Here is a 23,548-nt window from a genome sequence, read left to right as displayed (position 1 = left end):
TGGCATAATTTACCTGGATTGACAAAGATTTACATGAAACACGTGGTCTTGTTCCCCCTTTATCATTTTTAGGGGTATTCGTGTAAGTCATCCTTTTGTTCTTAGTTTGCCATAGTTTTACCTGATATGAGTTTGTATGAAGATTCTGTCCGTATTTGTTTTATGTCTACTAATATGTCTGATGATTAAGATGTACCATGTACCTAGTTCTGATTTGAGAGCAAGGTATACTCTGGATATATCTATATAAATTTGGCGAAACATTGATATGTTTCGTCTGGAATACCTGCTTCTTTAATACTGATTTTTTACTATTCTTCATTGCCTTTATTGCTTATTTCTAACATTTATGCGTCGTGGGAAGTTGCAAGGTAAATAGAATCGGAATCAGATAAAAGAGTGTTTTAGGTGTTGATAGAAAATATGTTACCATATGCATGTATTAGTCCGAAACAAGTGGTTACTTACTTTCCGATAATCACTAATATACATTTCATTATTATGCATTCAGAAACTTTGATTAGAGGATTTTAAAACAGACTGAGGATGTGATGATTGAAACTAACAATTTGTGTGTATCTTAAGACGTGTAAACATATTCGTTATGTAGAAATAGAATTTTGGTTTGAAAGAGGAATTAGGATCGGTCTCGGATATTTTTCTATGAGAATGATACTCTTCTAGGGCTATGTTTGGACCATTCGTCTCTGTTACAACATAATGAAAATGGCGACTTATGTAATATAGGTGTTATTATTGTATGAACAGTAATGTTAACTGAACCGTAAAGTTTGAGAAACAAAGCTCTTTTACAAGTATAGTATTGCACAAATTAGTTATAACTTCAATCGAAAACCAACCGTGTCCACCTGTTACTTGTTAATATACAATTAAGCACCACATGTTACTGAGATCGTTTTACTTAAGAACCGTATGATGCAGATTACTTGACGATTCGGCTCTACTGTACCTAACTCTCAGTTGATAACACCTACTTTTAATATGACTATTTCTACACTTAATGTATAATAGTTGACAGTCTTTACCATACATAAGTTTAACCGATGAAACTAGTAATTGTATAACTTCAAGTGGCAACGCGTAAGACCACGTTATCTAGCTTAGACGTTATTAGGTTTGTGTGTGTAAAAGATTATACAAAAGCTACATTTGCCCAAAAACTCTTGACGTGTCTGTTGCTTTTCTACGCTCCATACATGTAATGTACTATCACTTGAACCCTAAAACCGACAAAAAATGAGAAAATGTGTTTTTAATTAAAATATCATCAAGTTGTGAACATTTTTTTTTCTTGTGTCCTTTGTTTGATAAGCGATGTTTTATCCATGCAAATATAAATAATTTCTAAACAAAAGTGGATAAAAATGAGGTGTCAAATATGTACATAGCTGCTTCCGTGCGTCAGAAGATCACAAAAACTAAGAAAATACCATCATGTCAACATAATGATAATCCAATCTCAGTTTCAATACACTACGGTAACATTTAAACAAATGAAATATTTACATGAAGTACAAGAAGAATAAGACTAGGTGTTCCGGAAGAGTAAGCGTCTTCTGCTTCATCGAAAAAAGCCACAATCTAAACATTGATCAATCCAAGTAAGTAATGTTATATTCTCAAATAAAAAACAAGGTTTGCAACTGTGGAACAAACAGACAAACTTACGAGCATTAAACACGTCCAGCTTCATATCGCTCAAAGAAATAGAATATTTCTCAATGAGATCACTATGGCGACCGTAAAGCTCCCCATATTTCTCATCAATCTCAATCTTTTGAAACCCTTTCTTACACGTTTGTCCAGTCTCAATGTTCTGGTGGAAAAAAAACCTTGGCATATACTAATCTATTATGTGCTTGTCATTCTTTTGAAATAATTCATTGTTGACAATGATGGAATTTGTTGAAAGTTAATTGGGGTTAGTACACCTCCACTTCTGGGTTTTATTCGACCAATTGGGATGTTAGTCAGTCGTGTCCTAAGTTAATAGGTTTCACCAATGTAGGGACTTTGCATCACTGACAAGACCTATATTCCTTATTCGCTTTTGCTCTTATTCTTAATGTATTGAAGTGTTATTCTCTTGTATATCTTTTGTAAATTCTATCGACAAAGTAAACCATTTTTGCTTTGTTAGACGCGTTGTCATAAATGATATATGAGCATCACGGATATGTTCACTCATTTTGTTTACAAAATACCATTACATGTTTCTATATCGTATATATAAGCTATGTGAACAACAGTCATCATCTGTTGATTATGTTCATTGACAATATATGAGAAACCGGAGGAAAAAAACGATAAATCCTAACAGTATTGTTTAATTAATTTCTCCTGAAATATTCATATCGATATTCTCCATTACCATTGGACTATCTAGTCAATGCCGATCAAACTTCTTTGATGGGGCTGCGATGACATTTTCTCGATCTATCGAATGTTTTGCCCGGTTCCGAATTTCATTCCTAACTAATGCTTCTGACGCCTTTACGAATCGGAGTTTTATAAATGGAAGTTTCGATGAATCGTAGTTTTATTACGAACCGCAATCTCTCGTAACGCAACCATTGGCATCTCATTTTCGAACAAAAAACCGACCAATACAGTTTTCTACGGTCAACAGCCGTTGTATGAATTATGTTTTTCTAGAAATTAAAGAAAACGAGAATGAAAAATTAAAGGCTTTTAACGTCCGACACCTTCAAACCTATAAAAAGGGGTATTTTGACCAGGTGTGATTACAGTTATAAATACATTGATGTAAGCAAATCATTTTACAAAATACATCAAAGCCCACACATGACACAGATACGGGGCTACATGCCATTATTACAGTATGGTTATTTACTACTGTGTGAACCGATTGTTCATGTCGTCCTTTCAGTTTTTGATCATTACGAATTCATAACTTGTATACTGTATAGGCATTCGTCCTAAGAGTTGGTAATGAACGTGAAGCAGTACTTTTCCTACTGTAATGGTGTATGAAAATTCACTGTTAATATGTTTTCGAACGCGTTTTGTATGACAGAATGTGTAAGAGACATAGTTCTTACAAACATCCTTACACATTTTATCTGTTGTGGATAATTTCTCACCCTCATTTGGTCATAATGGTAATAACACCAAGGTCTTACAAACCAACAGAAGGCAAACGTCCTGGGATGAAACAGACATCGAGTATATTACCTGGGTATATAAACCAATACAGCGACGTATATATATACACGGCGTTGATTAGGGACGGGTGTTCAATAATGTATACTACAGACTGTTGTGCTATTAATGGATCTACCTTCGGATTCTACCTGGGTCTTCCCTCTGATCTCTACAGGCCATAACACACCTCTTTCATTACTATCGATTACCGCCGTTCAAACTCACAATAACCTTTATTTATTAATTAGTCCCATCAACGACATTGACAGGATAATAATGTTTAAACATGATATTTACCCGTATTTCCATGCTAATATTTGATTTGTTATTAGACTAAAACAATAACGAATGAACATCACATGTCGATATCACCGTACTTGAGATATCCGTACTCTACTGGTGTCCGTAGAGACCAAACGGTGTCGAAACATACCCGCGTCCTTTGTTTGGAAATCTCCACCCAGAGACATTGCGTGCACGATCAGTCCCTTCAGTTGAGTCTGGGTGTGTATGAGAAAAAATGTTTTAATCAGACTTCATATGTGATTCTGAGTCCCTTGTGATATGTGATGTAATGAAGTCGTGTTATAAAGCCAGCCAGTCGCCGTCGGCATTACCAGGTGAGATAGATACCCGGTGAGCAGCGACCATGGAGCACACAGTCGTACTGGGAGGATGATATGTATGCAGTCAGGTGATTTGTTGCCCCAAGGTTGATGTGGTGGTACACTGGAAAGGATATTATGGCAATCAGATACGCCAGTTATAAACCATGACGGTTTCATTATTCTCGCACATCATAAAAATATTCACGCTTCTTCAGAAATTGTTATTGGAAGGATAGGTATATAGTGTCTGGATATGTCCTTAAATGTAACACTTTATTGAGGTCAGCAAGTACAACATCTGAGAAGATGTCTAACGTTGCTAAAATCAAAATCGCAGAAGTGTTTGACAAACCTAAGCATTTTTTACTGAAAAGTGAAGTCCATTCTGATCCAGAAGATTTTGTTGATTCGGACTCAGAAGACGATGATGTTGATATTCGTTTCTACGTAAGAAGAAATGAAACTATCAAAGAAAGGTTCGATGAGCCATTCCTAGAAAATCCAGATCCGGACTTTATGATGCCATCCTGTGTCCGAGAAATCCTGCGGTCTGAAGGATTGTCAAGCCAAGTCATTGACAAGGCGATTTGGGTAGGGGAGAAACGTCATCGTCTTGCCATGCATCTTACAGTGCAGCAGGAAAAGTAGGTCATTTCTGTTACGTGTGCTAAAGACATTGGTGAAAGTGTTGTATAGTATATTAAACTTAATCAGTTAAACAACTTTCTATGAAACACCCAATGTTTTATCTCTTGTACAATATTTAGGCTATTTGAATACATATGCAACTTCAGGTTGTCTAACTTTGATAATGAATACTTTATGGTATATGTTATTGATAAATCAACGTTGTATTAGAAATGATAAGAAAGCTCTGACAGTCATAACGGTAATAAATGCCATATCATGACATTTCAATGTTTTTATTGATATTCCCTTCGCGTATTGCTGACTTATTTTGATAATTACCTTATTTATATTGAAAATAACCTTATTTATATTGATAATAACCTTATTTACATTGATAATAACCTTATTTTTATTGATAATAACTTTTTATATTGATAATAACCTTATTTATATCGATAATAACCTTATTTAATCTAAAGTAAATTATCGTTGTGGAGAGCATTAGTGGAACCGCCAAGTTCTATGCCCACAATACAAATGCTTCTATGCTCACATTTGGATGCCATTTATTGTGCCATTGCCAAATCATATTAGATTTATTGTATGATATATATTTATGACATATATGGTTGTTTTGTTTATAAAATAATTTGTACCATTTGGTCCAGCAATTTATTCGGTTCCCAAGAGATCGCTCTTATATATAGATTTCTATGTTGACTGCTAACAGCATAACTTGCAACACAGGTTGATAAAGATATGAGAAAGATTCTATCTTCTACTCAAAATATTCCCACCTATTTGACACTATATTAAGGGGGACTTATTTTTTATCATGTAGTTGTTTAAAAAAAACCACTCATGTTATTGTTATTAGGTTCGCTTTTATTTTATTTTTATTCTACGAAACCCGTTACATAGTTTTCATTTTAATTTTGCCCGAGGCTCGTCAAGATCCCATATTTACGTTTGTGTTTGTTTGGTTTGCATCACTATCAGATATAATAGTAGCTTCAATTCTCCCTCCACCAGAAAAAAAACCACTGTTATGTTACATCGGTCTATCCGTATTTCATGTAACTCATTCTACTAATTGAGTTCCCACGCTTTTTTCACAATATCGATCAGCGGACCTCCTCGGCCGTTATATGGTAGAGATGATAGTATACTTGACAATGTAATGGTTATATACCATCAACACTATCAAGTGCGTAAATCACATTCTGTGTTGGTTAACCTATCAATTAGGCCTCATTACAACACTATCAAGACGTGCTCGGAATTATTCCGATAACGTTAAGTGAGAATAAACAAATTAATGATTGGTTCTATTAGCACTGGGTTAATGATAACTACAATCTTATTTTCATTTACATGGAACAACCCAGGTAAGCTTGTCACTACCAACCGTAGGCTACCATAGATATTCATATACAGACAACCTTAGAATCTCATAACAGAATGTGTGAACACTCAATTACAGACTACCGCATATATTTTTATACAGACTACCATAGACATTTAAATACAGGCTATCCTAATGTACAATCTACCAGATACACTCATAACAGGCCATCCTAGATAACCCAATCCTTTGCTACCACCGACAACAACCTACGCTCTACAGGCAACATTAGACTACAACAACATACAACAGATAAGCACCTACAGGCTACGCCTGACATATATGTTCATATAGGTTATCTTTTAAAGGCATTTCATTATCAGAAGACAACTTCTTTTCCTGGGGTATTCGCGTGTCTTCCTCGTGGATAAATAGTCAGAGGCTGCTTGAAGATTTGGAATATTCGTAATTATGGCGTCTTTGATCTCTGTTAACAGCAACAATAATGTTTCTATTATTTATTAGTTTGTGGTATTTGTTGTAATAAACAACATACATTCACATGCACTGGTACGTACTTGCTCAAAAATCATCAATGTTATAACCACAAAAAACATCATTAGTATATAAATCCGAAATTGCCTCTATGCCAACCATTGTTTATGTCGTCAGATCGATACAAACAGAAGAAATGTTTGATTACTACATTACAATGCTATGAAATATTAATAAGATATATTTTTCTAGTGGTCGGAATTCGACCCACACCCTATTATAAAACCAAAGCATTCATCAATGGGAATACACATATATATGTAGCGTCAAATCAGTCAATATGTATACAGTCCCTTGACACATTATTTACCGACTTTCACAGTCAAGTGTGGCGAGGATTTAGCTATCACTTCCGATAATGTGATTTCTATTGCCGCGGTTTAGAACCGAGCGGCATCCTAAGTGTGTGCCTGTTAAGTACAATAAACAACACTTTAACACCATACACAATGACACACTGGATTGAAAAACATACGTTGGAAATACTTAAATATCTCTTTATAACGATAAACACTTCAAGGGAACAGGGTGTTTATATTGATGCAATGCTAGTGATATCAACATACCCAACAGTACAAAGACAAACTCTTCACTGAAACAAACATGTCACTGAAGTATAAAAAGTGTTAACAGAGATACAGTCTAGAAATGTCAGTTTTGACAAGATTCTGGTACACACATGTCACTGGAGTGTACGTGTTTACAAAGATACAGTCTCGAAGTATCAGTACAGACAAGATATTGGTACAAACATATCACTGAAGAGCAAGTGTTTACAGAGATACAAGCTAGAAATGTCGGTGTAGATAAAATACCTGTACCAACTTGTCACTGGAGAGTAAGTGTTTACAGAGATACAGGCTAGAAATGTCAGTATAGACAGGATATTGGGACAAGCTTGTCACTGAAGAGTAAGTGTTTACAGAGATACAGTCTAGAAATGTAGGTATAGATAAAAATACCTGTATCAACTTGTCACTGAAGAGTAAGATTTTACAAAGATACAATCTAGCAATGTCGGTATAGACAGGATATTGGGACAAGCTTGTCACTGAAGAGTTAGTGTTTGCAGAGATACAGTCTAGAAATGTCGGTAAAAATAAAAAATACCTGTATCAACTTGTCACTGAAGAATAAGTGTTTAGAGTCTAGAAATGCCAATTTAGACAGGGTATTGGGACAAGCATGTCACTGATGTGTAAGTGTTTACAGAGATACAGTCTAGAAAGATTAGTACAGACACGATACTGGAGTCCTCACTCAATGGAAATGTTTTCGTTGGTACCTTCTAGTAATATTAGAGAAAAAAAACATTGACAGCGGTAGTCTTTACTGGGATACATGCTGGTCATATTAGAATAAAAAGAGTATTGGTCTTCCTCGAAGCATAAGCCGTTAATCCTTCCGAATACTTGGTCTTACACTGCCTGCACGTGATCTGAAGTGCCCGTGTAAATCTTTCTTTCGTTCATATTTTGACAAAGTTTCATTGAATTAAGATTTTAGATTTCATTATTATGTCGATGTGTTTGTCTTCGCTGGTGTGACAATGTTTGAAGGGACACATGCTAGTCATATCGGATTAATGACCAATACTCACAAATCCAGGGAACTAAATAAATTACCGTTTAAAATTTGGAACTCTTATTTAGAGACTGATCCTAATGGGAGGCATTGGTAAATAATGGAGGCCATATAACACGGAAATATAATGGCTGCTTTGAAAGTGGATTTACGAGCAAGTGTGTCTGCAATTTAGAGAAATATTTTCATTTATTTTATTTATCAGAAATCGTTGTAGTCACAAGTAACGGTGCTGTTATCAACATTCACTTTAAATCCTACTGGCCCTAGTTGTTAAAGGCTGGTTAGAGAGAAACTATGGATCGTGAAAATTTTCAAATACGCATAAAAACAAAACTGGAAGCACTATTTATGATTTCACAGTTTTAGACTTGTTGAGACAGGTCTAAGAGAGATACGATTGTTTCAATGTTGCCAAATATTGATCCGTGATAAAATGGATCAGGTTAGTTTTTCGTTTCATGTAAGATTCATGAAACTGTTAATCTCATAAACCTTATACAGCCATAGAGTGCTTGTCAATACCGTACGAGAATAATGATAAAAATGTCATTGTCTGTTGACACATGGTATTTTTTATAGTAGCGAAGAAAACTGGTTATATTCCGTTCTCTCATTCAGAAATTAACATTACTTCATAACATATCTATAATTTTACCTGAAAGCAATAATTAAGGTAGCAATCAAACCCCCTTATAATGTTTCTTTCATGTTCCCTATCACATTTTCTCACGAGTCTTGGTATGGTTTTGAAGCATTGACATCCGCGTGATTACATAACACAGGACTACTGCTTTATAGAGTATGTGTAACATAATCTTAGACTTGAAAGTCTGATTATGTGTAATGATAATAAAAGAATCACGAATTTCCTAAAGAAGGCAATTTCGTATGAATGAAGGTAGTTCTTGTTGATAAAGAAGGTAATTATTGTATTAATGAAGGTGGTTCTTGTTGATAAAGAAGGTAATTATTGTATTAATGAAGGTAGTTCTTGTTGATAAAGAAGGTAATTATTGTATTAATGAAGGTAGTTCTTGTTGTAAAGAAGGCAATTTCGTATGAATGACGGTAGTTCTTGTTGTGAAGAAGGTAATTATTGTATTAATGAAGGTTATTCTTGTTGTAAAGAAGGCAATTTCGTATGAATGAAGGTAGTTCTTGTTGTAAAGAAGGCAATTTCGTATGAATGAAGGTAGTTCTTGTTGTAAAGAAGGCAATTTCGTATGAATGACGGTAGTTCTTGTTGTGAAGAAGGTAATTATTGTATTAATGAAGGTTATTCTTGTTGTAAAGAAGGTAATTTTTGTATTAATGAAGGTAGTTCTTGTTGTAAAGAAGGTAATTATTGTATTAATGACGGTAGTTCTTGTTGTAAAGAAGGCAATTTCGTATGAATGACGGTAGTTCTTGTTGTGAAGAAGGTAATTATTGTATTAATGAAGGTAGTTCTTGTTGTGAAGAAGGTAATTATTGAAGGTAGTTCTTGTTGTAAAGAAGGCAATTATTGTATTAATGAAGGTTATTCTTGTTGTAAAGAAGGTAATTATTGTATAAATGAAGGTAGTTCTTGTTGTAAAGAAGGTAATTATTGTATTAATGAAGGTGGTTCTTGTTGATAAAGAAGGTAATTATTGTATTAATGAAGGTAGTTCTTGTTGTGAAGAAGGTAATTATTGTATTAATGAAGGTTAGTCTTGTTGTGAAGAAGGTAATTATTGTATTAATGAAGGTAGTTCTTGTTGTGAAGAAGGTAATTATTGTATTAATGAAGGTAGTTCTTGTTGTGAAGAAGGTAATTATTGTATTAATGAAGGTTATTCTTGTTGTAAAGAAGGTAATTTTTGTATTAATGAAGGTAGTTCTTGTTGATAAAGAAGGTAATTATTGTATTAATGAAGGTAGTTCTTGTTGATAAAGAAGGTAATTATTGTATTAATGAAGGTAGTTCTTGTTGTAAAGAAGGTAATTATTGTATTAATGAAGGTAGTTCTTGTTGTGAAGAAGGTAATTATTGTATTAATGAAGGTTATTCTTGTTGTGAAGAAGGTAATTATTGTATTAATGAAGGTTAAAGAAGGTAATTATTGTATTAATGAAGGTTATTCTTGTTGTAAAGAAGGTAATTATTGTATTAATGAAGGTAGTTCTTGTTGTAAAGAAGGTAATTATTGTATTAATGAAGGTTATTCTTGTTGTAAAGAAGGTAATTATTGTATTAATGAAGGTAGTTCTTGTTGTGAAGAAGGTAATTATTGTATTAATGAAGGTAGTTCTTGTTGTGAAGAAGGTAATTATTGTATTAATGAAGGTAGTTCTTGTTGTGAAGAAGGTAATTATTGTATTAATGAAGGTTATTCTTGTTGTAAAGAAGGTAATTTTTGTATCAATGAAGGTAGTTCTTGTTGTGAAGAAGGCAATTTTTGTATCAATGAAGGTTATTCTTGTTGTAAAGAAGGTAATTATTGTATTAATGAAGGTAGTTCTTGTTGATATGAAGGTAATTTTGTATTAAAACAGTTCCATTTACGATGGTTTTTTTTCTATTAACGAAGGTTAAAGTTACGAAGTTATCTCTTGTACTATAGAAGTAGGTTTTGTCCTAAATCAGGTATTCTTATACCAACGAAGGTGGTTCTCGTACTCAAGAAGGTAGGTCTTGTACTAAAGTTTTGTCTTATACTAAATGTGGTAGTATGTTAACACTTAAGTAACATTTATTATCATTGACATTTGTTGTATTTGCATTCAAGTGTTTTCAGAACACTGAGCAGCCATATCGTACGGAAAACAGCAGACAACACCACTTGTGATTCGTGGTTTACACGAGCAGCAACAGAAACGTTTAGGAGCAAATGGTTAAATTTATGTTTTGTTTCTACTTTTTGAAAATGCATATTTCATGTAGCATTACATATTGAAGTTTTAAGTAAATTTTCGTATGTTTATGAAAATGTGAAGAATGTTAGCAAACTTTGCTCATTCACATCTGGTATAAGTAAAGACAAGATTGTATAAACTTTCTCAAACACACAATGAGATTGCTAATCTTCATCTAGAGAATACACAGTATAAGTGTAGATATGATGTAACATCAATGACATTTTCGATAAAAAATGAAAGCATTAATCAGGTTAACAGTGTTTTTGATTAACTACAAGTTCAAAATTTTACATGGCACGTGACATACTCTCGATAATTTAAAACATTCAATGTTACATGACATCATCTAATGTGTCAAAGCAATGTTTATCGTGCTTGAGATAATGTTAAGCAATTAGTAAATTAATACTTAGATTAATGGTTTGTCATTCATGCTTAAAGTCATACCATATCGAAACTAACATTTCCACCACCATGGAAATCTCAATTGATACTAATTTCCCAGATCGGCAGGCATTCAGTGTCCTACTTCTAGCAAATAACTAATATGAAAGTATAATAACACACCAGGAGAATACATTCATTATGCACCAGGAGAAAATGAACACATTCAAGAAATCTCATTGGTTGTTCAAAAAAGTGAGTGCCTGTAAACATTATAAACAAAACACGATTAGATCTCTATGGACGTATCGCATTCTCCCATAAGAATTGTGTATTATTGAATGTCCTCATCAACAGAGTTCATATCAGTGTCATCCATTCACCCAACGTAGATGCCAAGTCAGACCATTCGGTCGTATCAATTCATAAACCGAATGAAAAACTAACGGCTCTCGTAAGAAAATGCGCGGGAATATTTTACCTCTAATTGACCATTGCTAAAGAACAAACTCGCGCATAATAGGATACGGAAATAGATAAACAGGACGATTATATTGTCATTAGGAGTTCTGTAGAGATTGCAGAACAGGCTGATCTTGGCCAGCAGGAATAAATTGACTTAATGATATGGATCGATCGAGTTGTTATAGTACAACGTAATGACATAAAGGACACGGTCGTCTTGTAAGGTTCAAGTGTGTGTTGTAAGGACTCATGGACTGCGGTCGTGTTGTAAGGACACGTGTGTGTTGTAAGGACTCAAGGACTGCGGTCGTGTTGTAAGGTTCAAGTGTGTGTTGTAAGAACAACGATTGAATCAACAACAACGGAGGTAAGCTTAGGATGCTTTCATCAATGTAAGGTATAGCACATGTGTAGTATTAATGGTATATGTTTTAGTGTATAAGAAGTGTCATACTGTAGGGATAACACATGATGGTAACGTTTAGGTGTCAACCATGACTAATGAATTATTAGTTTCACATCCTTCCATATAACATATCATTATCATCTTATTTCAATTTGTTTATCCTGTCAAATACAAAGTACTCATTGTGATGTTTTGACGTTTCCTTGTTTAAGTTAATGCGATTGATATAAAAAAAAATCAAAACACTAATTGACATATACGTGATTGGACTTAACTTGCCATCGTGTTGCCAAGTATCGTCAGTTGATATCAGTGATTATTCAACACCGAGTCGTTGTACATTGATAATACAAATGCTGACATGTAGTTTCAATGCGATGTTGTTGTTTTTATAACGAACTTGGGTAGCTCCATAAATGATGTTAATGTTTAATTCAACAATTGGCTATAATATTTCATCTATGTTTAAACGTGGATTTAAATGCGCTGTTTATTTGTGTGTGTGTTTTTTTGTTTTTTGTTTTTTTTTTGTTTTTTTTGTTTTTTTTTTCTTACAATATTTCAAGAATAACCTTCAGTGTGGACATTAGATTATTAGATTGGCCGGCTAGCTAAATGTTGACATTGTGACACTTAATTCGACGGCAACTGCCTATAACTTTTCATATGTGAACTTTTCCAGAAATTTCGAATTTAGAATGTATTATGGTACTTAATGCAGAGATACAGGAACCTGATATAGCCTAGTCATGACGCTAGTTGACGTCTTCTTCGTTAAATTTACTAGAACCCACGAGTACTAGGGCATTAGCCAGCTGTTTAAATACCGTCATCAACCACCTTCTTGGTCACAATTGAAAAAAAAAAAAAAAAGACAAATACGCGTATATTGTGAAATAGAGGAGGTAGATATGCTACAGAAATCGAGTTAACGATGTACGGATGGTCGAGACGACAAACAATTGGAGAGGTAGTAATCTAATTCTACAATTGCATGCACCGAATGTTTGGTTAGCGATGGTATGGGGGCGTTACTTACATCTCTATTTCCCTTGGTAATCTGTTCTCAGACCTTGTGTGAATTTTTTTATAAAAGATATTGACAAGGGACTGCAACTTCCATTCCTAGGCCTGTTGTACGTCTGTTTTCAGATTGAATTGTCGGAGACACTGATGTGACATTGTTACTATTAACCTCTTTCGGACTGACGTCATATCCGGTCACACTTAGTAGTCATGACACATCCCACACATAACAATTTGGACGGTGTCGGTAACGCACCTCTTTATTAAGATCCTAATATAGAATAAATCTAGTTGACACGTATAATGAAATCATGTTAGTCAGGATGTTGCTAGAGTGATAGTTAACTAAAAAGCATTGATATAAGTGGTGTAAATACATAATGGATTCGCAATATGGACGTCAAATGGAACATTCTGTGTCTGTGAACTACATGGGTTTTTTTTATGAACATCTGAATTTGACTGGAGACCAGAAAACTTGTGCTGCTGTGCTAGAGAGGCTTTGCATTTATCTGTATTCAAACATATCACTTCGGGACATATTGTCTTCAGTATTTGTATATTTGTATCATATTCAATTCTAGACTAGGACAATTTCTCTTCCTTGTTAGCTTGTCAGAAACATTTAACTTTAGCGCATTGGCACTCTTTGGCAAATTTAGCACAACATTGAATTTGCTCATCCACCATTATTATAAAATGGAACTGTAGTAAGTGCAATTGTAGGTTAGCGTAACCTTTTCAAAGGGAAAAACGCTAGAATAAAATTCCGCTAAAGCTTCTACATTTACAGTAAGCCAGAGGTCATGGAAATAATAGCAAAATTCTAAGCTGTTGTGTACGTAAACAGTCTAAAAATAGCTAGTTTCCTCTAGTAAAGGGTTGTCTGTATTTATCAGACTGTTATAATGTATTACTTAGTATACTGTTTTTAATTCCTTAGGGACAATCAGTCAGATAATAGGTGAAGGTGACAGACTAGTCAGATGTGTTACGTTCTGTAACTAACACTGACACTGATCTCATACTGTTATATTAGTCTACACTAACGTTAATGGTTGGTAACGAACGTTTCAAGCCAAGCCTGAGACAACTATTCCAAAAATCCTATCCCACAATGTTTTGTCATGAAAGACTGTTGATAGCTAGCAGTTTTATATGATATCCTGTTTACAAATCCTTATTGGTACATATGAGATGCAGCCAATGATTCATGGCAACAAATTTACATTTGAAAGGGTCAATGATAACATTTTGTGAAGAAGTCTGCGTATATCTTTAATATATTAATAAAATTCGGACCAATTAAAGCTCCGACTCTGATGCACACTTCCCGAAATAAATAAATTGGAAATAGATATATAGAACAAAAAATATAAAGGTAAATCATAGTTCGAACAATTATTTCCAACCTCCAAGTCAAGATGGCCGCCGACCCCTCCAACGGTGGAGATAATATATTGCCTGATACCTCTTAATGTAATCGACGTCATGCACACACATTGTGTGGCATGTGATTATCTGAAAAACACGGCTGCTGACGTGTAAACAAAATAGTAGTTATAACACACAGTCAATAACCGACACGGAACAATAATCACCTGGTGCGTCATCCACGACACCTGACATGTAAATCTAGGCCTATTTCATTGATATGTCAAAATGGGAAAATGGAGTAGTCCCAACTCATTACAGATCCTATATTAACGAGATCAAACTCTCTAACCTTCTAATCAAGAGGAAGTTTATATAGATCAATATCACGCTATTAATGTACTCTAAATATATTTCCAATTTATGAAGTAATACATGAATTGGAAATGTTTTGATTCATTGTACCATAAGAATGGTATCAAACAATTTGGTAATGTTTCGCTAGGTGCTATCAGACTTGCCTATCCAGAGAGGTCAGTTTCCTTTGGTGGACATGAGTCAAATTACAAAATGACGCTACTGTGTCATTCCACGGCACATATCAATTTTTATAACACGTCTTTCTAGGAGACAACAGTTTAATGAATTGCAATTTTCTATTCATTTTCCTAAATGCCATTTAAGACATATTGGTAATGACAAAGATCGGTTGGTTTCCAAATTTACTCACTTAATAAACATGTCATTTGGGAGCTTATGCCGTAAAAGCAAGTTCTTTGTGAGGAATTGCCAGGTGTATCGAAGCTATTTATCAGTGCCGTATTTGCAGTGGCTTATAGACCGTGCGGAACTTCAGGGTTCTGCAGGGATGCCGGTTATTTAATTAGATAAGTGTTGGTATACGTTGTCAGGCGGGCGTGACTGACTGTAGGGGCGATAATGAAGAGGAATGTCATAATGAATCTAATATATCTAACGCAATTTAATTACATTTTCACGTTACATGCTAAAACCTGCATCTGAAGTGATTTATCAAAAGTATTCGTCAATCTACACTCCGATTGCTTCAAATCTATGTGTTGAAAGGCTTTTTCTGTCAACTGATGGCATTGCCATCTCGGTAGCTCTATACCTTCTAGAGCAAACTTAAAGACAATATGGCAACTCATTATGTACCTATGTGTAACCTCATTTCTGCTTCCTTAATTAATTCATTCGAAGCCTTTCGGTTTTCCAATTTACTTCGTCACTGCAAAAACATTTGCATTTACATGACAGGATAAGAAAACATTTGGAAAAGAAAATGAAATTTGATGTGTTATAAAGCAATCGAGGCAATGTTGTATATAGGACTGAACAGGAAGCGAGGTAAATTTAGTTTTTGAAACTCCCTTAATCATTCAAGTATCAAACTAGTCACAATGACCTACACGTAATTTGCGTAAACGACGGTGCATTTAATGTAGCCATTTATGCTATCGAGAAACAGCGCGTTCGACGTAGCAAGGCGAGTTTTACTGTTTAGTCAAAGGAAGATAAGGATTCATACGTTCACAGGTAGCAGGAACGAAACATTGATGTGGAATGTAGAGGAGGAAAAGTATCGATCTTGGTTGTTGTGATAAATCATGACCACATGCCAAAGGTCATCTGTACCCATTCATTTGTTTGGAATACAAACAAACCTGATGTTATTCATTTTCCTCTGTCCATTCAAACATCATCGGTCTTGTTGTTATCGAGAAAATCCCCTAGAGTTTGACCAAACTACCCGGACTCACACTTATGGGAATTGAAACAAATGTGACGATTTCACGATTTCTTTCCTCAAGGGAGAAGTATAACAGGCAACAATGAGGTTTAATAATTGTACTCTAATTTATCGGTCGATTGTCATTGTCAATGGTCGGATGGTGCCATTGTGATGTATATCAAGCTCTGTGTCAGAAGTCTTTACGTTGGGAGAATGCTTTGGATGACACTTTATCTACACAGATAAGTATTATGTTTCAGATTGATAACTTAGGATATTCCTCATTTCAGGAAATGCCAGCGTTCGAATGATGGACGGAAGAACGGAAAGAAATCAGTGAACTCTCTACAACTGCCTCAGCTTGACGCGTGTGATGGCTCCCATCTCCTGAGCTCGTCCGACCATTCCCTCATTTGTCAGGACTGTCGTGACGTTTCGGCACGCCAGAGGCGGCGACACGAGAGGGCGCGACCTTGGCAAGACGTTTCCCCTTGCCGCACAGACATGTCGGATGCCGAAAATTCTTCTAAGTCAAAAGGTAAGGGTTTATAACAGAAGCCTTGATTGGCAAGTCTTAACTCCTTCACTAACAGTAACAATCAGTATAGAAGCTGGAATTTTGTTAACATAATCCTCGGCAAACTACCGGTCATACGATCGAGGTACGCATTCTTAACTTTCAAACAGGAGTTTTTGAATGTGTAGATAACGGAAACCGCGGAATTGGTTTACAGTGTAAATGAATATGAAATTATTCTGATCGCTATTTATTCGTAGGTGAGAGGGTGACAGCAATATCAGGTAAAAAGGATACTTCTCACTATAATGTGTAGAGATCCAAAATGTGAAAAAAAGGAACAAACAAACCTCGCCATTCTGGAACGCCTAGCAAATTTCTTAATATTCACCAGGTTGACGTCACTGTCGATCAAAAAAGTGGGAACGATAAAGAATTCATCATTCCATATCACGCGACCGTTTTGAATCGTCTATTGTTATGACTGTTATTATTACAGAGCTAAAGTTTGAGAAGGTAACATTTTGTCTCACGGAGGCAGAGACAGCACAATGGATGTCGGCCCAGCAAATAGAGCGCAGCTTGGTTGGAAGCGCATTCGAACCTCCTCGTCTGGTGGTATGTACTTTTCGTGTTTGTTTGTGATTTACCATTTATAAAGCATATCCTAACAAATATACGTTTTTAGTTAAAGTAAACCTATTTTCTCGATTGCAGATTGGGGTTACCTTATTGATACTATAAATTAACCTGTAAGTTGTCTTATCAGCAAACATCAAAAATAAGTTGTTTTTAATTGAACGTTTTCAGCTTGTGTCATCAAAGATGTCCAAATGCCAATACCTACCGAAGGTGCTCTTAGAGGATCAGACTATCCTACATATTATATATGTAAGTATGACTGTCAGAACTGTTTTGTATGCCCTGTACATTCTATGGGTAAGTATGACTGTCAGAACTGTTTTGTATGTCCTGCACATTCTATATATATGTACGGCTGTCAGAACTGTTTTGTATGTCCTGCACATTCTATATGTATGTACGGCTGTCAGAACTGTTTTGTATGCTCTGTACATCCTATATGTATGTACGGCTGTCAGAACTGTTTTGTATGCCCTGCACATTCTATATATATGTACGGCTGTCAGAACCGTTTTGTATGCTCTGTACATCCTATATATATGTACGGCTGTCAGAACTGTTTTGTATGCTCTGTATATCTTATATGTATGTACGGCTGTCAGAACTGTTTTGTATGCCCTGCACATCCTATATATATGTACGACTGTCAGAACTGTTTTGTATGCTCTGTACATCCTATGGGTATGTACGGCTGTCAGAACTGTTTTGTATGCCCTGTACATTCTATATATGTCTGTTTTGTATACATTCTATGGGTATGTACGGCTGTCAGAACTGTTTTGTATGCCCTGTACATTCTATGGGTATGTACGGCTGTCAGAACTGTTTTGTATGCCCTGTACATTCTATGGGTATGTACGGCTGTCAGAACTGTTTTGTATGCCCTGCACATTCTATATGTATGTACGACTGTCAGAACTGTTTTGTATGCCCTGCACATCCTATATGTATGTACGGCTGTCAGAACTGTTTATGTCCTTAAAATTAGATATGTAGGTGTGGTTGTCGGCCATTTGTGTGTGTGTGTAGTGCATATTAGATATGTAAGTATGGCCTTCAGATGTTCTTGTGTATGTCCTGAAAATTATACACATAAGTATGCCTCAGAAATGTCATTGGATGTCATACACATCATATATGTAATTATTACTGACAAAACTGTTTAGGTATATCCCCAGCATGATATAAGTATGCCAGAACTGTTCATGTATGCACTACATATTAAATATGTAAATATGTCATCGACATTGATTATATAGCATATTAAGCACTACACATTATATAAAAGACAGGCTGTCATTCTCTTGTCCTGCGTTAACAGGTGTTATCACTTATCGATAATTTATTTCGCAAAATATGAAATGACACAGGTATGATTAAAAGTTTGGTAAAATAACATTTTACCTTTGATTCTTTTTGTTTTCAGGATTTTGACACGTGGTCTTTTTGTGATATCATAAGTAAGTACATTTTGTATATGTATTGTTAATCTTCTCCAACCCTAGACGATGAATTACCAATGGTTACTGCCGTGACTAGCGTCTAAAATCGTTATGATTGCATGATCATATCAAGAAAGGGTGAAAAAGGATCGATTTAGTTATGACATTATCGTTAATGAAAGCAGAATCAATTTAAAGGATGTCGTGTTTTATACTAAAATGTCTAACAGGTTTCTGATCTAGCGATGAAATGGCGTGATAGCACCTTGATGACATGTGATCCTGTGTTAGGGGGAAACAGTTTAGTCCTAGCATAATTTAGCAGTTACCATTATGACCTCATTTTTTTCGACTTTTCACTAATGGTATTAATAGATTGCGTTGTGATAACACTTTAATGATCCGCGCACTTTCCTTTGTTGACAAGACATATATTTTTCGGGTCCCACGTGTGGTGCCGGCAGGAATTTCCTTCCTCGCAGCTGGTTTCGCTCCTGTATTTTGGACCTACCAGTTAGTAGTAACATCATTAAACGATATGAAAATCACAAGCGATCAACAAGAAATGTTACTGATCCTCTTTCATTAGATACGTGGCATATCAATTAAAATGTTGTAAATCAATTCTCACTCAGTTATGTGGCAGTATCTCACATTTCCATGAAATATTGATATCTGTAAAAATGTCACAAGTTGTTGTCAGTGTTCATGATTATAATAGGTCCATCGTTCTACGTGGATCAGGTTTTGATTATGTTAAAAAAAATCTGCCATGTTAACGTTTCTATCTTTTTCAAAATTTGCGCAACAGGTGCCAACATTCTTTCTATTCTTACCCGACAACATCATTCTGTCGTTGATGTTTCAACAGCAAAAATTGTTGTTTTAACTCGAATTCAGGCAATTTTGTTACTCTATATATCTATTATTTTACTATAACTAATATTGACATATATCCATAGCCCTTGACTAAGGTTTCTCCAGACGAAACTTAGCGGGTTAAGGAAATGATGAAGCAATAATGAAAAACCTAAGGATAAATCCGTTGACATTTCAAAACCTATCCACGTGATATCCCGGTCACTCCTACCTAATCTCAGATTCGTAAAATCTATTTACCGTCTTCAATTAACGATTACCGGAGGTGGTAGTCAGATCATTTCACTAGCCACAAGGGTGTTTCCTTACCGGTCATATCTATCTTGTAATTATATAATCAGGAAGCAATTTTCACAGTGGAATTGACCGTCTATTTGCAGACGCGGTGGAGAAGAAATTGTCCAGTGTGAAGCCAGGCTGTAGGGCTAAATCGATACTCATACTATGTCAGGTAAGACCTATTTACTTTTTAAAAAAATAAAACTCATCTTATTTGCGATTGGTAGATGTATTTTATATGATTTCACGACAAATTGTGTACGATGTGTGACCTTTATGACGTCAGTATCGTTGGTCAAGAATCGGCTATGAATGTTACGAACGATTTGTTTGTGTATAATATACATCACAGCAATCGCCTGAAGATGGTCGATAGGTCTTAAAACTTTAGCGAAATATCGTGTCGATTTTATCTTTTTAAATATATAGATGAATTAAATGAATTTTCGGATAAACAACGTTTACGTACATGATGCATTGTATTAATGTATTGATATTTTGGACATTGCATCTCAACTGACGAAGGAAAAAAAAAAATAATCATGCGCTGCTGTCAGGGTCTCGAACCCACGATCTACGGTACAAAAAAAGAAAACTGCCAAGAAACTGCCTAACCATCACATCACCACGACCCCCACGACCCCCCCCCCCCCACCTCTCAAAAAAAAAAAAAAAACACACACAAAACAAAACATTTTGAAATCGTACTGATAAACAGATGGGAATTCTCGACATATTATAGTGGCAAATTGTCTAATTACGTGACATGAGCACCTGGATTGCAATGTAAACACATATATGGATACGAATTGTTTATATAACACACATCAAACTTTGGTAAAATTACGACAGGTAATTCAAATTAGGAACCTTCGGATCAACAATATTACTACATCACTATAGAGACAACTTGTCAACATATTCATAAATTAACGTAATGCAACAGTAATCAGTTGGTTTGTTTCATTGAACTACGTTTCATCCTTGTTCTGACATAGTGAATTTCACTCATTCTAAGACTGGTGGTAATTGATTTAACTTTCCGGTGCGATGTATGTTAGGTATCAAGATGACTGCATCTTCTGTTGTCTTCTGGTTTGCCTGCAAATCAATGTCATTCATAACTACCGAAATTCAATATCATGATTGTTCAATGCTTAATTATATCGATATTCTGTCAATGGTAAGATTTTTTTATTATGCTTAAAGAATTTCGATTTCAGGGTGGACCGGGTTACTTGTATATACTTCGTAAATTCGTCATTACGCCTCAGAAACTGAAAAAGGAATCGTACAAGGGCGTGAGAGAGTAAGTACGATATTGGTGTCACTAGCATACAAACAAAGTCAATATTGAACCGTATTAAATATAATTGGTTAAAGAGATGTGAGGTAAATTCTTATCGATATCTTAAAGTTGCGCCATATTAAAAAAGGGAACAAGCATTTGGTTTAAAAACAATAAATTCCGTGTAACCTGTATGTTTTGAAAGTATATAAATATACTAAAGATACACATACAATTGGTCCATGGGTACATATACGCTTGGTATAAATTTAATGTTAGAAAATAATGCTATTTTGATATCAAGGTAATAACAGTAATGAATCTCCCATGTACAATGTATATAGGTTTTGGAAGGACTTAAGCAGTATGGTTAGTAAGATTAACCCAGAGGAGTCCAAACTCCATATTTGTGGATGTGACTTGACAAGCGGACCCCAAGGATATGAGGTATTTTTGTTGTAATCCTACAGTACAGTATAGTAGTAATCCTACGGCTAGGTTAATGTACGTGTAATCCTACATATATTAGATAACTTTGTAATCATAGAATGATCCTGAGTACAGTATAGTAGTAATCCTACAGCTATGATAATGTACGTGTAATCCTACATATATTAGATAAGTTTGTAATCATAGAATGATCCTGAGTACTGACATCACGGATGTACTACAAAGAACAAAACTGGCTGATTTGATTATCCAGTCGACATTAAAATCCGTCGATTAGAAAATAAAGAAACATTTCGGGTCTTATTTCGTTTGGTTTTCCCAAACATGATTAAATTCACTTTTACACATGTTTGCAGGTAATGAATATACTTCAACGGCTGATTCACCATAACATGGTTTACATTGAAAACGCTGTCAGCAACACACAGGAAGGTAATCAACAGTACTGTTATCATTACCCACATGAATCTGCCTCAAAATAAAGTAGAAATGGCGTTTTTTCGCATGGTTTCAAGTTAAATATATACAGAATTTTTTTTCCAATGAAAACTAGCGATTGGAATTAGATGAAATACGAAAATATTTTCCTTAATCAATTTTTAAAAATCGGTTCTCTCTACATGTTGAGTGAATTGTGAGTTAATTGGTGGCTAAGTGCTATCAATCCATATGTGGAAAAAACAACAACAACTGGGTTTTGTTAATTGACTGTCATTTACATGCCAGTTCACTATTCCACTTGAAATTTAAAAACAACTCGCATGTACACTTTGTTTAAAGTTGATGTTTGGTAAATGGATCTGAATTTTTATATTTGTTTTTTAAGATATCCTAGATGTTCTTTACTACGTTTAATTAGAAACTTGATATTTGATTCGTCTATCTTAAAAGGTACGTAATTCTTATTTCAGACCATGACATAGTAACGCTTTACTTTAATAAAAAGCGATATGATCTATGGCGGTCGAAACAAGACGACAGCGATGACGAAATCGACTTCGATGTACTAGACGATAAAAACGACGAGACTGAAAGTGTGGTGAGAACGTGGTCGTCTCTGGCTGCAGAAGCCAATGACTCGGATCAAGGATGACGCGAACTGCTGCAATAAAATATATATATATATATGTATCATAACATTTTCTAGCCTTGTCCTTGGTGAACAAACACCCGAAGATGGTTTGATTTTCAAAATGAACATTCCTTTGCAAAATATTTTTATTAAGGAAGTTTGACTTCTCCAACAAGTTCTCCTGACCAGTATGAAAAACAATTTATCTAACAGGTAAAGCAGAATATATCAAATAACAGGAGCTGGGAAAAAACAAAGACAAGAGAAAATATCTACTCCAGGTGAAAATCGCGCTATCGCTTAATAGTTTCCTTTTCAATTGGTAATAAGGGAAATAATTCAAATTTATAAATTATGACTCATTTTACAAAGAAAGAGTTATCTTTCTTTGTATCCCAAATGACAACTATTACATTGCTTCCAAACAATATTTTTATTTTCAACATTTACTTCAGTATGAGAGAACAGGCTAGAAATGATATTGATATCGTCAGAATATGAAAATATGATTAAATTATTTTTTTAAAAAGTGTTATGGAGAGGAAAAACTACCTATCCATTATTAATACCACCATACACAATGCATACAGATTACGGGGAAGAAAACTTAGGGGATATTTTCTTCTCGACGAAAATTTGAAAGATAATAACTCTCTCATTCTGCACCGTGCAATAATTCGGATGAATCCAAATATACGTGGCAAATCTCAGTGAACAGGACCATTACATACAAATTTTGAATTATAGTAAAAAAACGAATTAAACTACATCATACAGCTG

General features: G+C 34.8%; 1 protein-coding gene across 1 annotated transcript; it reads left to right on the top strand.

Moving 5' to 3' along the window:
- The first annotated feature begins 4,100 nt into the window (after window positions 1-4,100).
- LOC132548179 (NMDA receptor synaptonuclear signaling and neuronal migration factor-like) lies at window positions 4,101-22,789 on the top strand. Its single transcript, XM_060212001.1, has 10 exons — window positions 4,101-4,438; window positions 16,490-16,737; window positions 17,216-17,334; window positions 17,527-17,607; window positions 18,785-18,818; window positions 20,060-20,130; window positions 21,182-21,267; window positions 21,591-21,693; window positions 22,053-22,128; window positions 22,608-22,789. Exons 1-10 carry the CDS (start codon window positions 4,101-4,103, stop codon window positions 22,787-22,789), a joined length of 1,338 nt encoding a protein of 445 aa, XP_060067984.1.
- Window positions 22,790-23,548: the final 759 nt, after the last annotated feature.

The sequence above is a fragment of the Ylistrum balloti genome, unplaced genomic scaffold (assembly GCF_031769215.1).
Source record: "Ylistrum balloti isolate Yb309-2 unplaced genomic scaffold, AGI_CSIRO_Ybal_v1 Utg370006, whole genome shotgun sequence".
In the NCBI taxonomy this organism is placed as follows: Eukaryota; Metazoa; Mollusca; class Bivalvia; order Pectinida; family Pectinidae; genus Ylistrum; species Ylistrum balloti.
Note: the sequence above shows the minus strand (reverse complement) of the source record. Positions and strands in the feature narration are given on the sequence as shown.